The following is an 18,041-nucleotide window of genomic DNA, read 5'->3' as shown; positions in this document are numbered from 1 at the left end:
CACTGAGAAACATGCTCTGAGCTATGGTGAGGGCGTGTGCTTCTTTCCTTTGAGTGCTGCAGTCTACTTATGATTGGTCAGCATCATACAGGTATAAGTACACGTGCCCAGTGAGAACTCTGATATCACCCACTTGGACTTAAAAAAGGGTTAACTTATTAGGTGCCAAATATTTTGATTGCTAATATCTGCGCAATAGAGAGGTGACAAAAAAAATGAAGTTTTATTCCACTCTGCAGCCATTACTGAATCGTGTGTCCAGTTCAAAATGAAAAATCTGATAAAAAGTCCTCTTTAAGTAATAGAAAAGTATAGGACAGATGGAAGACAGTACGATTGCAAGATTGGACAACCCAATTGCCTGTAATCATAAAGACACATAAAAGAAATGGGCACACGATATGATGGAAAACATTTTTTTAGGAATATTCTGCTATTTGATTGCAAAAAAGAATTACTGCTTTTATTTTAGTTCTACTGGGCTGGAAAACACAGGGTTGAGAGGGTGGATGTAGCCTTTAACATGAAGCGTTTATACAAGTAACTCACTGAGCTGATCATAAGTTATCAGCAGTGTTTTTATAAAAGCCAGCCTGTATGACTAATCTACCTCTAGTATAACATTTTGAGAGTAGGATAAGACACCAATGCTCTATACCAGGGCCAGCAACCTGCAGCACTCCAGCTGTTGTGATACTATAACTACCACTATGCTGTCAGTGCATGCTAGGACTTGTAGTTTCACAACAGCTTGAGTGCTGCCGATTCCTTATCCCTGTCATTTACATTGAATAAAGTCCAACTTGCTTAATATGTTATTCAGCCCTTGGGTGTTAACTGCAAATACCTCCTGGGACTTGTTCCATAAAGATCTTGATGTACCCATCTTCTGAAACGGAGCCAAGGTACTGAACTATGTTGCGATGCTTAAGATATTTATGGAGTGCAATTTCTTCATGAAGTGGTTGAGAATATCTGGAAAATGGCAATATGTTATTAATTATTACACCTTGTAAAAAACGTTACCACCGGCCAACATCTAGACACGTCAATAGTGGTAACAGGAAAAACGAGCTAATTAGTTAATGGTAGAGTGGGGCCACATTCATCTGTCTTAGTACACACCAACCATCCTGATAGATAAAGGGTGTCTCATTGATAGACGAAAAACCATTCCTACCCACACACAAGGGAGCTTTCACTACCGGAAAATAAAAATGTATATAGTTTCATTAGTTTTGAAAAACAATAAAGTGCAAATGCATATTGTATCCAGTAACAAAGAGGACAACAGACACAAGTACCCACTGCATTCTTCTGTTCTGTGCCCGCCATCTTGGCTTGTAAGATGTAATACATTATTATCAGGACTTTTCCTTGGGTCATGTACTCCCTTCCTTGTCTATGTCCTAACGATGTGAGATGTGATTATTGAAAGTTGAGGCAGAGAGGCAACGTGATGGCATCAATACCTGTGCTCCAGTTACAAAGCAAAAAGGAGAATGATGTCTAACCAGATATCAATTCCAAGATGAAACATGGGGTCATAGAAGGTCCGTGAGCACAATCCTGGGCATTCACAACAGCCACGGATGATAGGATGATAGGTATTAGTGATATGTTCACACAATTATCTGGGACTGTTTTGATGACAGGAAAAGTTATGGTAGTTATTTATATATTACATGCCACAAATGACTGAATGAGAGTATCACAGGAGTTCCCCAGGAAAACAAAAAATAACTAAACGAAATGGCACTATAAATTCTTAAATACTTTTAATTAGTAAATCACAATCATTTTGTCTAGACAGATAATCACTACAGAACTAAAATGGTCACCATCTTGTTACACTGAGAGAAACCTGGATGCTCCGCTGCAGTGACCTGAAGATAACTATATACAATGTATTCAGAAAGACAAGAGGAAAATAACATGAGAAGCCTTTTCTTATCTCAGCACCCCAAGAAGTATCTCCAGTATTAGATCAGTCAGACAGGATGAACAGCAATGTCAGTGGCCTCTTCTTACCTCAGCACTCCTAGTATCTCCAGTATTAGATCAGATAGACAGGACGTACAGCAGTGTGAGCAGGCTCTTCTTTCCTCAGCACCCCTGGTATCTCCAATATTAGATCAGAGAGACAGGATGAACAGCAATGGCCTCTTCTTACCTCAGCACGCCTAGTATCTCCAGACAGCGTGGACAGCAGTGTGAGCAGCTTTTTCTTTCCTTAGCACCACTGGTATCTCCAGTATTAGATCAGAAAGACAGGATGGACAGCAGTGTGAGCGTCATCTTTTTTCCTCAGCACCCCTGGTATCTTCAGTATTGGATCAGATAGACAGGGTGGAAAGCAGTTTAAGCAGTCACTTTTACCTGAGCACCTCTGGTGTCTCCAGTACTGGATCAGATAGACAAGGGTGGACAGGAGTGTGAGCAGCCTCTTTTTATGTCAGCAACCCTGTCATCTCCAATACGTAAAGAATACCCACTGGAGCACATGTTCCTACACATCGAGAAGAGTGGGGGAGCGTTGCTTTTACTGCACATGCTCACGGACACCAGTCCTAACATTCAATATTAAAAGGAGGCTGCCATTTTAGTTCTAAAGTGGTCAGCACTCTAGACCAGACAATTGTGATTTAATTAAATGTAATTTAAAGAATTTACTAATAATGACATTTCCTTCAGTTATTTGTGTCTATTCACAAAAGAATAGAGGACATTAAGAGAAGTTCCGATGGGTCTGTCTATTGCACTAATGATTACTTGATACAATATTCCAAACAGATCATGGAAGCATATTGCCATAAAATACACATTGCTTTATTAAAATACATACAAAAGACACAGACAATTGTAAAAAGAGATGGATGTCCAAATAGATATCACGGGTACATATGTCTTCATAGAGTATTAAAAATACACCAAGGGGTATGAATCATATATCAAAAAGTCATAATATACCGCGGTATCACAGGTCATATGTTCGTTTCTTACTTTTCAGGGGTTGTTGTCATACCCTCAGAATAGGGGCACTGTAGCCATGTGAGCACCAATGTGGATCTCTATGTGTATTTCTTTGGCAGCACTCAACTTTGAGCACACACTGCTAGACATTTTTTGTGACATTAGACCATTATGGCTTAACATTTAGTGCTAATGCATTGTACTATATACTCTCTGCTTATAATCTATTTTGTTATACAGATTGAATTTTGTGATATGCTCATGTAGATTGCAGAGAGTTTTTTCTACAGTTATTTCATATTTATTGCTTTGGCCAATTTTAACTCTTAAGACACGTTGTTGTATATGCTATTAGAGCATCTTGGCCTAGCATTACTGCCAATGCAGGGTATTACATCCTCTCTGCCTATAATTCACTCTCTTATATATCTCCATGCTGGTGACACACATATTGGTATTTGTTGCAGTATATTTTACATGGGGTATATGTTTTTGTGCCTCCTATACCAGATGTACTATATTATGACTTTTTGATATATGATTCATACCCCTTGGTGTATTTTTAATACTCTATGAAAACATATGTACCCGTGATATCTATTTGGACATCCATCTCTTTTTACAATTGTCTGTGTCCTTTGTATGTATTTCAAAAAAGAAATCTGTATTTTATGGCAATATACTTCCATGATCTGTTTGGTATATATATTTGTTGGGAAGTGCCATTTTTTTCAGGCCTAAATTGTGGAAATATATTGATACAATATTCATTTGCACTTTAATGTTAATGAAGGCTTTTAATAAGTACTCTTGGTAGTTTGGACTTGCAGACCCAAGCTGATAATATTTGTACATAAGTGACATTTTGTGTATCCATGGTTGTTATATCAGTACCTAAAAAGGTTTAGCGAATTCTTGCCATTCAAACCATCACCTTATACACTTTGGTTATAAAGCCGCCTCCATACAGTATCTATTGATGACAGTTTATTTATTATGGTGCTCAATTTTTGCAGTTGGATGTGTTTTTACAATTGGACCATTATTAAAGGATTTGCTGTAGAAACACAAGAATATAATTCTTTATATGACACTCACCTACTGTCTCTTTCTGGTATCTCCTTGATTGCTATACGGACCTGATTACTGAGATCCCGGCCGGCATACACAATTCCATAGGTGCCTTTACCCAGGATCACTCGGTCTCCATTTTCATCATAATCATATTCATACTGAAAGACATTCCATTAAAGAACAGAGGCAATGGGAATTAAAAATTATAGCTTTATCTACGCTAATATGCTTTCTTCAGGTGTAACATGTCCTGCAATACTAAATATCACAGCTACTCACCTCTAATGTATCGCCATCTGCTTCACCCTCCAGTTCCACTGTGCTGCCTACTACATCCGTGATGATTTCTTTAACAAGAGTACAAAACCTATAAAAATGGTAAAACAAATAATTAAGCTTTGAGCTCGGTATACACAGCAGGTGCTGATGTAAGAGAACATTCATTATGAAATATACATAAATGTGGAAGAACGGTAACCTGCAGGCATAGGTCACAAAACATAACAGTTCCGGAAATGCTTTTACTTAAAGGGGTGTTCCATCACTTTTATATTGATGACTAGTGATGAATGAATCAATTAGCATAAACCTTATAAAGTGGCCATGTCAATGGTCAATGTCTGCCAGGTGGGAGCCTTGAGAACCGTCTCCAACCTGTTGGAACTCCTGATGCCTCTCCTGATTACTAGGCTTGACAGGAGTGTGTCATGCCGTAACCATGTCGGAGATGCCGGCAGGTAGGACACGAATAGTAGCTGATCTGCAGTACCCAGGAACAGCCACTAAACAGTGTACAGAGCTGTATGTGGTGCCAGGTGATGGACCCCCACTGATCTTAAGTAGACGACAGGTCATCGATATACAAGTACTTTAAAGTGTATCACGGTCAACACTTTGTTATGGCATGCCCAGAGGAGATGGGGCAGGGAAGTGACCACTATACTTTTATGGCTTGGAAAAGATAATGAACACTTTCAGGTTGTAACTCTATGTGAAAGATAGTTTTTCCTACAAGAAATTCATAGAGATTAGTTTACATGGCCTAAAGTTTCTCCTACAAATACAAATGACTAGAGCAAATTATCTGCTGATTAGGCAACAAATGCTGACAGATTTCAGCTCGGACGGGTGCAAAAATGTTACATGCTTGTCTGAACTAATTAAATAAGTTTTCATAATTTCAAAGTTGTTGAGGTTGAAAAAAACCCACAGGTCGATCGAGCTCAGACTACAATCCTAATTCCTGTAACTCTAGATAAGTAAAGTGTACGCTCACAGCCACTCAGCGTGTATATACGGTAGACTATGGGCCCGATTCATTATCATCATCATACTCATCTAAGTCACATATTTTCTCTTGCTTTTGTCGCTGACATTTCTTGCGCCACATTCATCAAAATGGCACATGAGGTTGATGAATTTTGTGCAAAACAATGTTTTTTTTATTTTTGTCTTTAACTCATTTTGTGACTTTTTAGAACAAAATGTTTCGCTAATACGTTGCAAACGTTACACCAAAATTTCTGACATGCATGAAATCCCTCCACTAGGGACTAGAGTACATTTGCAACAAATTTTGCGACCTTTCGAAAAAGTTGCAAATGATGAATCAGGTGAAACAAACTCCATCCAGAAATAGCTAAAATAAAAGACAGAAAACGCAAGCTTAGGCACTAAAAAAGGACAAATGGAAAGATGAATAGGGCACAAAAAAAAGACGTAAAACCTCGCCAGAAAACAGGCGCAAACGTAATAAATAATTGCGCTCCATTATATCTATAAAAATAAAGAATATGATTTCATGAGTAATATCAGATTAAACATCTTGGGAGGGAAATATGATTGCTGACAATAGTAAATGTATTTATTTTATTTTTTTTATATAATTTTGCACTTCCATGAAATTATCACCATATTCACGAAAATGCCACAAGATCAGAGCAGATCCAGGAGTGTAGTCCACATCAGAGCTGCCACATGCAAAGTGTTTGTCCTCTAGGTGGACAATCTCTATGAAAATGTCCATGGGAAAAGTCAGCAGTGATTGTGTTTCTATTGTCAGAGCTTTGCTGACTGAGATATGAAGCTTCTGACATTGGTGTTAGAAACAAGTCTACCTAGTCTCCATTCCTGAGGATTTGAGGCTTTCTCATGCAGAAACCTACTGAACACTGTGTACTCTTCCAGCAGAAACAGACTATAATCAGGACCAGAGAGTGTCAACAGTACGCCACAGACCTCACAATCCCTAAGCCCGGCCCAATACAGGATCCCTCCCTAATCCCCACCACTATCTTCACCTTATCGGCACCCTATTTTGTCACTAGGCCACCCTATAAAAAACTTCAACAAAAAACAGGCTCCATCTTTTACACAGATGCCTGGCACTGACTGGCTTTTCGTGGTTTTAAAGTCCTGCTTCAGCATCTGCACCACTGCCAGTAACATTTCCTTCTCCACACTCCAGCTTTTGTAGTATACTGCATATAACGGCAGACAAGTACTGGTGGGAACAAAACAATCGTGAAGTCGATTGCTCTCTCCCGATACAACATCACGTCACCAGCAGCGAATTTCTGCGTTTGTGCTGCCGAGAGCAATGATTTTTATGACAGCGCTAATAATCCAAAGGAGCATTTTGCTCCTTTGTCAGGTGATCACTGGTATGTTCATGAATACTTATTCATCGATTCTCAGCCCATCTGAATGCCCGATAAGGTCCAATAAAAAAATAGCCAAAACTGTAATAAGAATGCAATATTTCTGAGTTCATCCCAATCCTTGCAACATACTATAAGATTACACCATAGGGGTAGGAACTTCTTAAATTGCATTCAATTCCCTAATATACCCTCGCTAGTAGAATACTACCAGCCGGAATCCAGGGCTATGACAGAAAATCCAAATTCCATATGGTTTCCTTGCTTCTCTGAACATTAATGCAATCACGCATGCACATATAGTGGCACGTAAAAGTTTGTGCACCCATGGTCAAAATTACTGTTATTATGAACAGTTCAACAAGTTGAAGATGAAATGGTCTCTAAAAGGCCTAAATTTTTGGGCACCCTGCATGGTTAGTACCAAGGAGTACTCTCTTTTGCAAGAATAACAGCTTATAAATGCTTTTTGTAGCCAATCGAGAGTCTTTCAATTCTTGTTTGAGGGATTTTCATCCATTCTTCCTTGGGAAATTCTTCCAGTTCTGTGAGATTCCTGGGTCATCTTGCATGCACTGCTCTTTTGAGGTCTAGTCACAGATTTTCAATGATGTTCAGTTCAGGGGACTGTGAGGGCCATTGTGAAACCTTCAGCTTGTGCCTTTCTATTCTGTATTGCGACTTGTGTTTAGGATCACTATCTATTTGTAGAAACCATCCTTTTTTCAACTTCAGCTTTTTAATACATGGTGTTATGTTTGCATCAATAATTTGTTGAAATGTCATCTATTCTTCCTTCTATCTGTGAAATATTCCCCATGCCATTGGCTGCAACACAACCCCAAACCATGATTCATCCACTCCTATGCTTAATGGCTGGTGAGATGTTCTTTTCCTGAAATTCTGTGCCTTTTTTTCTGCACACATACGTTTGATCATTGTGGTCAAAGAGTTATATTTTAACCTCATCAGTAGTGTTGAGCATTCCGATACCGCAAGTATTGTGTATCGGCCGATACTTGCTGTATCGGAATTCCGATACCGACATCCGATATTTTTTCAATATCGGGCATCGGAATCGGAAGTTCAAAGTTGATTGACAGCCGAAATGACGTCATCATGATGCGCGGTGTGTGCGCATCATGATGCGCCGTCATTTCGGGCCTTCCGGGGGTCTCTGCCGGCCTGCCGGGGGGCTGTGTGGACTGCCCGGGGTCTGTACCGGCTTGCCGGGGGGCTGTGCCGGCCTGCCGGTGGTCTGTGCACCCTGTGGGGGTCTGTACCGGCCTGCCGGGGGGCTGTGCTGATGTCCGGGGGTCTGTGCAGGCATCGTCCGATGGGACTACAAGTCCCATCTGGCGATGCCTGCTACCATGACAGTGATTGACACATTAGCCAATGATGGGACAGTAGTAGTCCCATCATCCGGCTAATGTGTTAAATGTTTATAAAAAAAAAAAAATACTACATACACACTACATACATACTACATGCATGCTACATACATACTACATGCTACATACATACCACATATATACTACATGCATGCTACATACATACTACATGCTACATACATACTACATATATACTACATGCATGCTGCATACATACTACATACATACTACATGCATGCTACATACATACTACATGCTACATACATGCTACATACATACTACATACATACTACATGCTACATACATACTACATGCTACATACATACTACATACATACTACATGCATGCTACATACATACTACATGCTACATACATACCACATATATACTACATACATACTACATGCATGCTACATGCATGCTACATACATACTACATATATACTACATGCATGCTACATACATACTACATGCTACATACATACCACATATATACTACATACATACTACATGCATGCTACATACTACATGCTACATACATACCACATATATACTACATACATACTACATGCATGCTACATACATACTACATATATACTACATGCATGCTACATACATACTACATGCTACATACATACCACATATATACTACATGCTACATACATACTACATGCATGCTACATGCTACATACATACTACATACATACTACATACATACTACATACCACATATATACTACATGCATGCTACATGCTACATGCATGCTACATACATACTACATGCTACATACATACCACATATATACTACATACATACTACATACATACCACATATACTGTATACTACATGCATGCTACATACATGCTACATACATACTACATACATACTACATGCATGCTACATACATACTACATGCTACATACATACCACATATACTACATACATACTACATACATACTACATGCATGCTACATACAATACATTCGTACAATACATACATAGACATACAGTACATATAACATAGAGTAACATACTTACCAATACTTGTCACATTGTTCCCCGAAGCCATTGTCGTCTACGGAATAAATATTAACATAACAAACCACAAAAATACTCACCCATGATCCGAAGCAGTCCACGAGTGTGTCCCACGACGATCTTGGGAAATTCCCACACAGCTTTTACCATAAAGTGAGACTAGGGACTCTTTTTTTTTTTTAAAGTGGCGGAGGAATACAGTGCGGAAGGATACCAACCTTCCGTCATTGGATTCCTGCAGCCCGTAGAGAGCGGCAGCATCAGCTGATGCTGCAGTTCTCTACCCAAGATCGTCGTGGGACACACTCGTGGACTGCTTCGGATCATGGGTGAGTATTTTTGTGGTTTGTTATGTTAATATTTATTCCATAGACGACAATGGCTTCGGGGAACAATGTGACAAGTATTGGTAAGTATGTTACTCTATGTTATATGTACTGTATGTCTATATGTATTGTACGAATATATTGTATGTAGCATGCATGTAGTATGTATGTAGCATGTAGTATGTATGTAGCATGCATGTAGTATGTATGTAGCATGCATGTAGCATGTAGTATGTATGTAGCATGCATGTAGTATATATGTAGTATGTATGTAGTATGTATGTAGTATATATGTAGCATGTAGCATGCATGTAGTATGTATGTAGTATGTATGTAGCATGTATGTAGCATGCATGTAGTATGTATGTAGTATGTATGTAGCATGCATGTAGTATGTATGTAGCATGCATGTAGCATGTAGTATGTATGTAGCATGCATGTAGTATACATGTATGTATGTAGTATGTATGTAGTATATATGTAGCATGTAGCATGCATGTAGTATGTATGTAGTATGTATGTAGCATGTATGTAGCATGCATGTAGTATGTATGTAGTATGTATGTAGCATGTAGTATGTATGTAGCATGCATGTAGTATATATGTAGTATGTATGTAGTATATATGTAGCATGTAGCATGCATGTAGTATGTATGTAGCATGTAGTATGTATGTAGCATGCATGTAGTATATATGTAGTATGTATGTAGTATGTATGTAGCATGCAGGTAGTATGTATGTAGCATGCATGCAGTATGTATGTAGCATGCATGTAGTATATATGTAGTATGTATGTAGTATGTATGTAGCATGTAGTATGTATGATGCATATATGTAGTATGTAGTATGTATGTAGCATGTAGTATGTATGATGCATATATGTAGTATGTATGTAGTATGTATGTAGCATGTATGTAGCATTCATGTAGTATATATGTAGTATGTATGTAGTATGTATGTAGTATGTATGTAGCATGTAGCATGTATGTAGCATGCATGTAGTATATATGTAGTATGTATGTAGCATGTGAGGAATGTGGAAAACCACAGAAAAAATGCGACTCTAGATCCGTAGTATTAGCATATTGAACATCTTTATTAGACAAGGACAAAAAGGACAACTGGAAGACATGTGCAAATGGCAACCAAAGTGCAAGTATTGCAAAGTGCAAATCAAGCAATCCAGCCCTAGTCAGACCCAGTACCAGAATAAACCATTGTACATATCCATAAATAGCAAAAAATAAGGAGGTAAATATAGCACATAACGTACTTAACAATGAGAGGTAAGTAAGGCTGTTTACATATATGAAAAACCAAAAGGGAAATTCCCAATCCACTCACATATAAACATAGCCAACCCTCAAAGGGTTACTCCTACATCAAAACATTACCTCGCTACTTCAGGATGACCGGGCGGACTGCTCGACTCCCTCGAGCAGTCCGCCCGGGCATCCTGAAGTAGCGAGGTAATGTTTTGATGTAGGAGTAACCCTTTGAGGGTTGGCTATGTTTATATGTGAGTGGATTGGGAATTTCCCTTTTGGTTTTTCATATATGTAAACAGCCTTACTTACCTCTCATTGTTAAGTACGTTATGTGCTATATTTACCTCCTTATTTTTTGCTATTTATGGATATGTACAATGGTTTATTCTGGTACTGGGTCTGACTAGGGCTGGATTGCTTGATTTGCACTTTGCACTACTTGCACTTTGGTTGCCATTTGCACATGTCTTCCAGTTGTCCTTTTTGTCCTTGTCTAATAAAGATGTTCAATATGCTAATACTACGGATCTAGAGTCGCATTTTTTCTGTGGTTTTCCACATTCCTCACATTTAAGTTTTGAGCGACTGATCCTTGATGGTCCGGTGTTTGCTGCACCTGTGTGTCAATTCATGACATGCAGGATGCAACACTTCATCATTGCTGTTTTGTATGTATGTAGCATGTAGTATGTATGTAGCATGCATGTAGTATATATGTACTATGTATGTAGCATGTAGTACGTATGTAGCATGCATGTAGTATGTATGTATGTAGTATTTTTTTATTTTTTTTTTTACATTTAACACATTAGCGGGATGATGGGACTACTACTGTCCCATCATTGGCTAATGTGTCAATCACTGTCATGGTAGCAGGCATCGCCCGATGGGACTTGTAGTCCCATCGGACGATGCCTGCACAGACCCCCGGACATCAGCACAGCCCACCGGCAGGCCGGCACAGACCCCCGGCAGGCCGGCAGAGACCCCCGGAAGGCCCGTACAGACCCCCGAGAGGCTGTACAAGGGCAGGAAAGGGTTTTTCCAATTCTGATACCGGAAGTCTCATAGACTTGAATGGGACTTCCGGTATCGGCATCGGCGATACCGATACTTTTTTTAAAGATTGGCCGATCCATTCCGATCCAATATTTTGAAGTATCGGACGGTATCGCTCAACTCTACTCATCAGTTCACAGGACTTGTTTCCAAAGTGCATCAGTCTTGTTGTGATGTTCTTTTGCATATTTCTGATGCTAAATTTTATGGTGAGGACATAGGAGAGGTTTGCCTCTGATACTTCCATGAAGGCCATACAGTTGTGGCCAAAAGTATTGACACACCTGCAATTCTGTCAGATAATACTCAGTTTCTTCCTGAAAATGATTGCAATCACAAATTCTTTGGTATTATTATCTTCATTTAATTTGTTTTAAATGAAAAAACACAAAGGAGAAAGAAGCAAAAAGCAAAACATTGATCATTTCACACAAAACTCCAAAAATGGGCCAGACAAAAGTATTGGCACCCTCAGCCTAATACTTGGTTGCACAACCTTTAGCCAATATAACTGCGACCAACCGCTTCCGGTAACCATCAATGAGTTTCTTACAATGCTCTGCTGAAATTTTAGACCATTCTTCTTTGGCAAACTGCTCCAGGTCCCTGATATTTGAAGGGTGCCTTCTCCAAACTGCCAGTTTTAGATTTCTCCACAGATGTTCTATGGGATTCAGGTCTGGACTCATTGCTGGCCACCTTAGAAGTCTCCAGTGCTTTCTCTTAAACCATTTTCTAGTGCTTTTTGAAGTGTGTTTTGGGTCATTGTCCTGCTGGAAGACCCATGACCTCTGAGGGAGACCCAGCTTTCTCACACTGGGCCCTACATAATGCTGCAAAATTTGTTGGTAGTCTTCAGACTTCATAATGCCATGCACACGGTCAAGCAGTCCAGTGCCAGAGGCAGCAAAGCAACCCCAAAACATCAGGGAACCTCCGCCATGTTTGACTGTAGGGACCGTGTTTTTTTCTTTGAATGCCTCTTTTTTTCTCCTGTAAACTCTATGTTGATGCCTTTGCCCAAAAAGCTCTACTTTTGTCTCATCTGACCAGAGAACATTCTTCCAAAACGTTTTAGGCTTTTTCAGGTAAGTTTTGGCAAATTCCAGCCTGGCTTTTTTATGTCTCGGGGTAAGAATTGGGGTATTCCTGGGTCTCCTACCATACAGTCCCTTTTCATTCAGACGCCGACGGATAGTACGGGTTGACACTGTTGTACCCTCGGACTGCAGGGCAGCTTGAACTTGTTTGGATGTTAGTCGAGGTTCTTTATCCAACATCCGCACAATCTTGTGTTGAAATCTCTTGTCAATTTTTCTTTTCCGTCCACATCTAGGGAGGTTAGCCACAGTGCCATGGGCTTTAAACTTCTTGATGACACTGCGCACAGTAGACACAGGAACATTCAGGTCTTTGGAGATGGACTTGTAGCCTTGAGATTGCTCATGCTTCCTCACAATTTGGCTTCTCAAGTCCTCAGACAGTTCTTTGGTCTTCTTTCTTTTCTCCATGCTCAATCTGGTACACACAAGGACACAGGACAGAGGTTGAGTCAACTTTAATCCATGTCAACTGGCTGCAAGTGTGATTTAGTTATTGCCAACACCTGTTAGGTGCCACAGGTAAGTTACAGGTGCTGTTAATTACACAAATTAGAGAAGCATCACATGATTTTTCGAACAGTGCCAATACTTTTGTCCACCCTCCTTTTTATGTTTGGTGTGGAATTATATCCAATTTGGCTTTAGGACAATTCTTTTTGTGTTTTTTCATTTAAGACAAATTAAATGAAGATAATAATACCAAAGAATTTGTGTTTGCAATCATTTTCAGGAAGAAGCTGAGTATTATCTGACAGAATTGCAGGGGTGTCAATACTTTTGGCCATAACTGTATTTATGGAGATGTGTCTGAACAGTAGAACAATGTACCACGAGACTCCACAGTCTGCTAAATTGCCTCTCCAGCAATCCTAAGCACACCTCTCACTGAAATTTTGCTTGGTCTTCCAGACCTTATCTTAACCTCCACTGTTCCTGTCAACTGCTATCTCTTAATTACATTTCAAACTGAGGAAAGGACAACTTGAAAACGCTTTGCTATATTCTTACAGCCTTTTCCCGCTTTGTGGCCTTCATCATTTTCATTTACAGAGTGCTAGGCAGCTGTTTAGAAGAATCCATGGCTGCTGTTTTTGGCACAATGTTAGAGGCGGCTGTGTTTTTATAAAGCTGGGAAAATTGCATCACCTGTCCTTTCTTAATGATGATAGTGAACAAGTCATAGCCCTAACCTTGGACAGTTATCTAAGCACACAAATCTCCAAAGGTACCCAAACTTTTGCACTGGCCCATTTTCCTTCATGCAATTATTAAAATGCAAAAAATAAAATTATTATTTTTTGCCTAAAATGCAAAGGAAATGTGTTATCTTTAACTTTAAGCCTTTTAGAGATCATTTAATCTTTAACTTGCATTACTGTTCAACATTAACAGTAATTTTGAGCAGGGGTGCCCAAATTCTTACTTGCTACTGTATGTGTAAAAAATAACGTCACAGTATGGATAATAATAGGCCGCATGAGGCCTAATTGAATTACTGTATCCCCTCAATACAGAGTTGCAGCCGGACACACAAACATTTAAGTTTTTTATACTAGTTGGGAAACTACGGTACATGGATTTTTATTTTAGTTTAAAATACTCAAGAAATTTAACTTCCAGGGGTGTCGTCATATGATTGTTATCAGCTATTTCAGAATTAACAGCTGGCATATGCAGGCCCCAATGACATGAGGCACAGATAGTGCAGGCGCAAAATTGGGCTAGACAGCCCGTCTGACTTAATATCATGAGGCGGTAAGCTGGCATGCTGCACTACACATAACTGTCTACACAAGCCTTATCATGTGTAGTTAGAAAATTAAGCAATCACCCTCCTTATGGATGACAGGGATGTGAGTAACGGTTGCTCATGGATATTTTGCTCTGTGCTACCTCACCTTATTTCACCGGAGCAAGGTATTGGTGAGCATGGCCTTCTGAATCTGTGATGTGTTTGGATTTACTTTGAATTTCTGGGTAACAACCACTAACAGCAGCCTTTTCAGTACCCATGGTGGTGGTCACACACCCGATCTAATGACCTTGAATAATTATATATATATATATTTTTTTTATTATTATTTTAAATTTCACAAAAAGTTAATAACTACAAAAGAACATACAAGATGAGAACTCAGGGACCTATATTGCAATGTCTTTAATTTCTATTCAGTATGTGGGTTAATAACTTTCTGACCTGATCACTTCTCATCTTTCCCATTGACACTTTCCTTTATGTACCTTTGCTGTCTTAAAGGTAGCCTGTAAACCACAACATACAAATTTGCTATCTTATTTGCACATGGAATAAAACAAGTTTTAAAAGTAATTAGAGCAATGAAATATATACTGCTCGTATGATTCTTATGGAAAGTAAGTGACCTACATAGCTGTTTAAAGGGGTTTTTCATGTTTGCGGTACAAGTCTGCAGTCATTATGTGACTGCAGACTTGTGAATCCTCACAGCACGCACAGTGTGCATTGTCAAAATTCTCCTTCTGGGTGCTGAGAGCAGGCAGTCATGTGAGTGCAAGTATGCAATTTGCATACTTCCGGCCACATTCCAACAAGACTGTGTACGGCCTCCCTTAATACACTTGTATTTAGTGAGGCTGTGCACGTCTAGTCGGCATGTGATCAGATGTATGCAGATCGCATACTTGCTGTCACACGCCCAACTGTTCCTAGCACCAGGACAGGAGAATCCTGACAGCGTGCAATGTGCGTGCTGTGAGGATTCACAAGTCTGGAGTCACACATAGTGTAGTTTCCATTAAGGTGGTGACAGACTCCCTTTAATGTCTTGACGATTATGAAGATTCAGAAATATATATTCACCTATTGCATTGGTCCTCGGTGGAAAAGTAAACTTGAAAGTCATCAGAATTGTCATGAACATATAGAAAGCAACAACGTTCATCAAACTTTGAAATGCTGCAGAAAGAAAAAAAATAATATGAATTACGGTATGATGAAAGAGGTTTGATATTTCATGAATGTATCTGAGGAAGTTTTATAAAGCATGGCTAGTATTCTGCCTGACCTGCTGAGACTACCGCATCCACATCACAGTGAAAGCCACGAGGAGGCCTGTACCATGGAAAAACTGAGTCTTCAACAGTCTCCAAACATGGAAATAGCTGCCAGAGGTTCTTATGAATGACATTACTACACACATTCCCCTGGTTGATATTTCCATGACCACTGTTACTTTCTATCAGCCACTACAATATCTCATCTTCAGTGTCTGTAAGGAAAGATTAACCACTGAGCCGTCTGTACACAGACTCATCTAGATGTCATCATTTCTCCTTCCAAGCAATAGCACTCACTCCGAACAATACAACTAGGAAGAAATGTGACATATTATTTATGTTACTATAATATGCAATTAGAGACAAGGACAGTACTGCCTGCCAAGCCACATGTATCGTCAGAGGCTGGGTAACTGAGGCAATGAATGAAGAAAGGGGGAAGCAAAATACGTAAACTCACCTTGACGAATTAGACAAAGCTGACCAACTGCAGACTGTCACTTAAAGGGAACGTGTAAGTAAGTTTGATCTCCCTAAGCCATTTCTATGATCTTGTAGCCCAGTGAAAAATGTACTCATCGGTACCTTTATTTTGTCAATCCTTTGCCTGAGTCTTGAGGAATCCACATTTTCAGTGGTAATGACGTGCAGTGGGCGGGAGGACGCACCTGATAAAACTCTGTGTCCTTTGGCTGATACCATTCTTGGTGACGCCGTTCCTCTGTTAATGGAGAGCTGATGTATATCTGACATCAGGCTCCGCACAGGAAATTGCAGCCCTGCACAGATCAGTGGCATCCTCACTTCTGTAAATCACATTTTCGTCTGCGGCGCATGTGCAATAAACGCTGAAGCCTGTGCCCACTGGAGGGCAGGTTACAGCGTAGAAGGGAGGAGACCGCTGATCTACACCGGCGTGCAATCCCTGGACCGCTGCCTCATGTCAGATGTGCATCACCTATATGTCAACATAGACAGGGAGGCACCAGGAATGTTAGGCTAGGTTCACATTTGCGTATGGAGGAGCTGCGGCCGTCTGCGGACTTCCTCCGTGAAGCTCTGCCCATGGCCGCACCTCATCCAGTCAGCTCCGCCTATGTCCGCATACGGCCTGCGAACCCTTATCTTTAACACTGGGTGCGCAGGTCATGCGGATGTATGCGGATGCCTCCGCATGAGTCGTTTTGATGATGCGGCGCCCGCATAAAATTCCAACATGATGCGCCTGATGCGGTCACCGCATCGTCAAAACGACACATGAGGAGGCATCCACATACATCGGCATGACCTGCATACCCAATGTTAAAGCTATGGTAAGCAGGCTGCATGCAGAAGTATGTGGACGTAGGCGGAGCTGACCGGAGGAGGTGCGGCCGTGGGCGGAGCTTCACGGAGGAAGTCTGCAGACGGCCGCAGCTCCTCCATACGCATATGTGAACCTAGCCTTAGCGACTACTGCACTTAACATCTCATCTGCATACCGCTAAAATTCTGGATTTCTCAAGATTGGATTGACAATATAAAAGGGGCCAATTCGTTCATCTTTCTGCCTCTACATCTTGTTGCCCTCAGATGGGGTAAGAAAAACCTGGTGACAGATTTCCTGTAACTATATATAGTATACGATACATAAGAGTGAACGGAGGATCGTTTGATTCTTCGCAGTCAGTATGTCCCTGGAGAAGAGGTCTCAGCCATCAGAAGGAAACAATGGGAACACCCAGAAGTTGTAAAAGGTTTTTTTTCTACCAGAGGTGGATGAAGAAACAGAAGGCTAATCTGAAACTGACTGTCAGAGGAGAGCTGAGAATGAAGAACATTTATCTGCAAGGGTTAATACAGACATTTCTATGGCCAGATCTAATGTTTGAGCTATAGTGTAACATAATTCTGAGTTTTACACAGCACAATTCTGAATAAGGCCATTATATGGGTAAACATTATTCCCATGTTCTTAAAGGAGCAAAAAAGCATCTCTGCTGTTTACATGCTATTAAAAATCTTCTGCGTTCTCATTAACCAAGTAATTTTTAATTTTACTGTTTATGGCTTGTCTCGGTCATCAGCCACCACAACCTATAAACAGTGGCAAACCATGCACAGTGCATACAA

The 18,041-nt window shown here is 40.1% G+C and overlaps 1 protein-coding gene across 1 annotated transcript in view; it reads right to left on the bottom strand.

Annotated features, from left to right (window-relative positions):
* MAP3K15 (mitogen-activated protein kinase kinase kinase 15) overlaps positions 1-18,041 on the bottom strand; it is a 228,886-nt gene that overhangs the window by 57,559 nt on the left and 153,286 nt on the right. Inside the window, exons 13-16 of the mRNA XM_073565877.1 lie at positions 15,733-15,828; positions 4,327-4,414; positions 4,072-4,205; positions 848-975 (exon numbers count right to left, since the gene is read on the bottom strand). Of these exons, the coding sequence (XP_073421978.1) occupies positions 848-975; positions 4,072-4,205; positions 4,327-4,414; positions 15,733-15,828 (446 nt within the window). The remainder of the gene's footprint in view (positions 1-847; positions 976-4,071; positions 4,206-4,326; positions 4,415-15,732; positions 15,829-18,041) is intronic.

The sequence above is a fragment of the Dendrobates tinctorius genome, unplaced genomic scaffold, assembly GCF_039654945.1.
Source record: "Dendrobates tinctorius isolate UK_male_01 unplaced genomic scaffold, ASM3965494v1 ptg000016l, whole genome shotgun sequence".
In the NCBI taxonomy this organism is placed as follows: Eukaryota; Metazoa; Chordata; class Amphibia; order Anura; family Dendrobatidae; genus Dendrobates; species Dendrobates tinctorius.
The sequence above is the reverse complement of the archived record's forward strand: the minus strand, read 5'-3'. Positions and strand labels throughout refer to the sequence as shown.